At 45.5% G+C, this 1,128-nt stretch overlaps 1 protein-coding gene across 1 annotated transcript in view; it reads right to left on the bottom strand.

Annotated features, from left to right (window-relative positions):
* Positions 1-223: 223 nt before the first annotated feature.
* Positions 224-1,128, bottom strand: part of eipr1 (EARP complex and GARP complex interacting protein 1) — a 40,098-nt gene continuing 39,193 nt past the window's right edge. Inside the window, exon 9 of the mRNA XM_008338498.3 lies at positions 224-584. Within this exon, the coding sequence (XP_008336720.1) occupies positions 410-584 (175 nt within the window). The 3' untranslated portion in view covers positions 224-409. The remainder of the gene's footprint in view (positions 585-1,128) is intronic.

The raw sequence follows: 1,128 nt of genomic DNA, 5'->3' as shown, positions 1-1,128 counted from the left end.
TGGGTGAGTCAGTGAGTTAGTTAGTGAGTGAGTCCGTGAGTTAGTTAGTGGGTGAGTCAGTGAGAGTGTTCCAGTCTTACCAATCGTATAAAACACCTGGTGAAAATCACAGTAAAAACGGAGCACAAATATAAAACACTGATCTGAATGGAGTGAAACTAAGGTAGAAACTGTAGTTGTTTCATTAAATGTTACAGCGTCAGAAGAATTTTGTCCAGAAGAATTTTTTTTTGTATTTTATATATATTAACGCAGACATTTATCGACAACGTCTTCAATCGTAGTTTCTTATATTTACACACTGTGGGAAACAAAATCTGACTGAAGGAGGCGCTGGTCGTCTCTTTCACCTTCTAACTGTACAACAACACACCCCCCCTCCCTCTCTCCCTCCCCCTCCTCCCCCGCCTCAGAGCAGGATGCGGTATTTGAGGGCTCGTGGGACCCTGTTGATGACGAGACGTCCATCGTAGCTGAGCGAGGCGAAGAGCCAGGGGTCAGCTGATGACCACTCGGCGGCGTACACACTGTCCTCATGCTCCTCGTAGGTGGAGACCACGCTGTCCTTCAGCGGCTCCTTACTCCTGAGGAGGTACACAGGAAACACGTGTTAGTGTGACGCACACTGCACAGAGTACTCCTCATACTACCTGTAAGTACTACTGCAATACTGTGCCTGCCGTGGATTCACATTAACACAAACAAAACAAAGCCTACATTACCCACAATTCAGTGGGAAAATGAAAATGAAACCAACTGTGGATGTTACCGTAGTAGTACTATGAAGTACTGGGGCTGACATAAGTACAATAAGTACAGTAATTACAATAACCTTAATGACTAATCATGATTAATTGAGATGAAGCAAAATTCATAAATATGTCTGGACCAGACAGACCAACACCAGCAGCTAGAGGTCAGTGTTTCTCACCTGTTGTCATCTGTGACTAATCCAAATGATGGGATTATTAATGTGGACAAATGTCCAGGGGGAGACGAAGGAAGGAAGGGAGGGAGGGAGGAAGGAAGGAAGGGAGGAAGGGAGAAAGGAAGGAAGGAAGGGAGGAAGGAAGGAAGGAAGAAAGGAAGGGAGGGAGGAAGGAAGGAAGGAAGGAAGGAAGGAAGGAA

Source organism: Cynoglossus semilaevis, chromosome 1, assembly GCF_000523025.1.
Source record: "Cynoglossus semilaevis isolate Cse_v1.0 chromosome 1, Cse_v1.0, whole genome shotgun sequence".
NCBI classification, from domain to species: domain Eukaryota; kingdom Metazoa; phylum Chordata; class Actinopteri; order Pleuronectiformes; family Cynoglossidae; genus Cynoglossus; species Cynoglossus semilaevis.
Note: the sequence above shows the minus strand (reverse complement) of the source record. Positions and strands in the feature narration are given on the sequence as shown.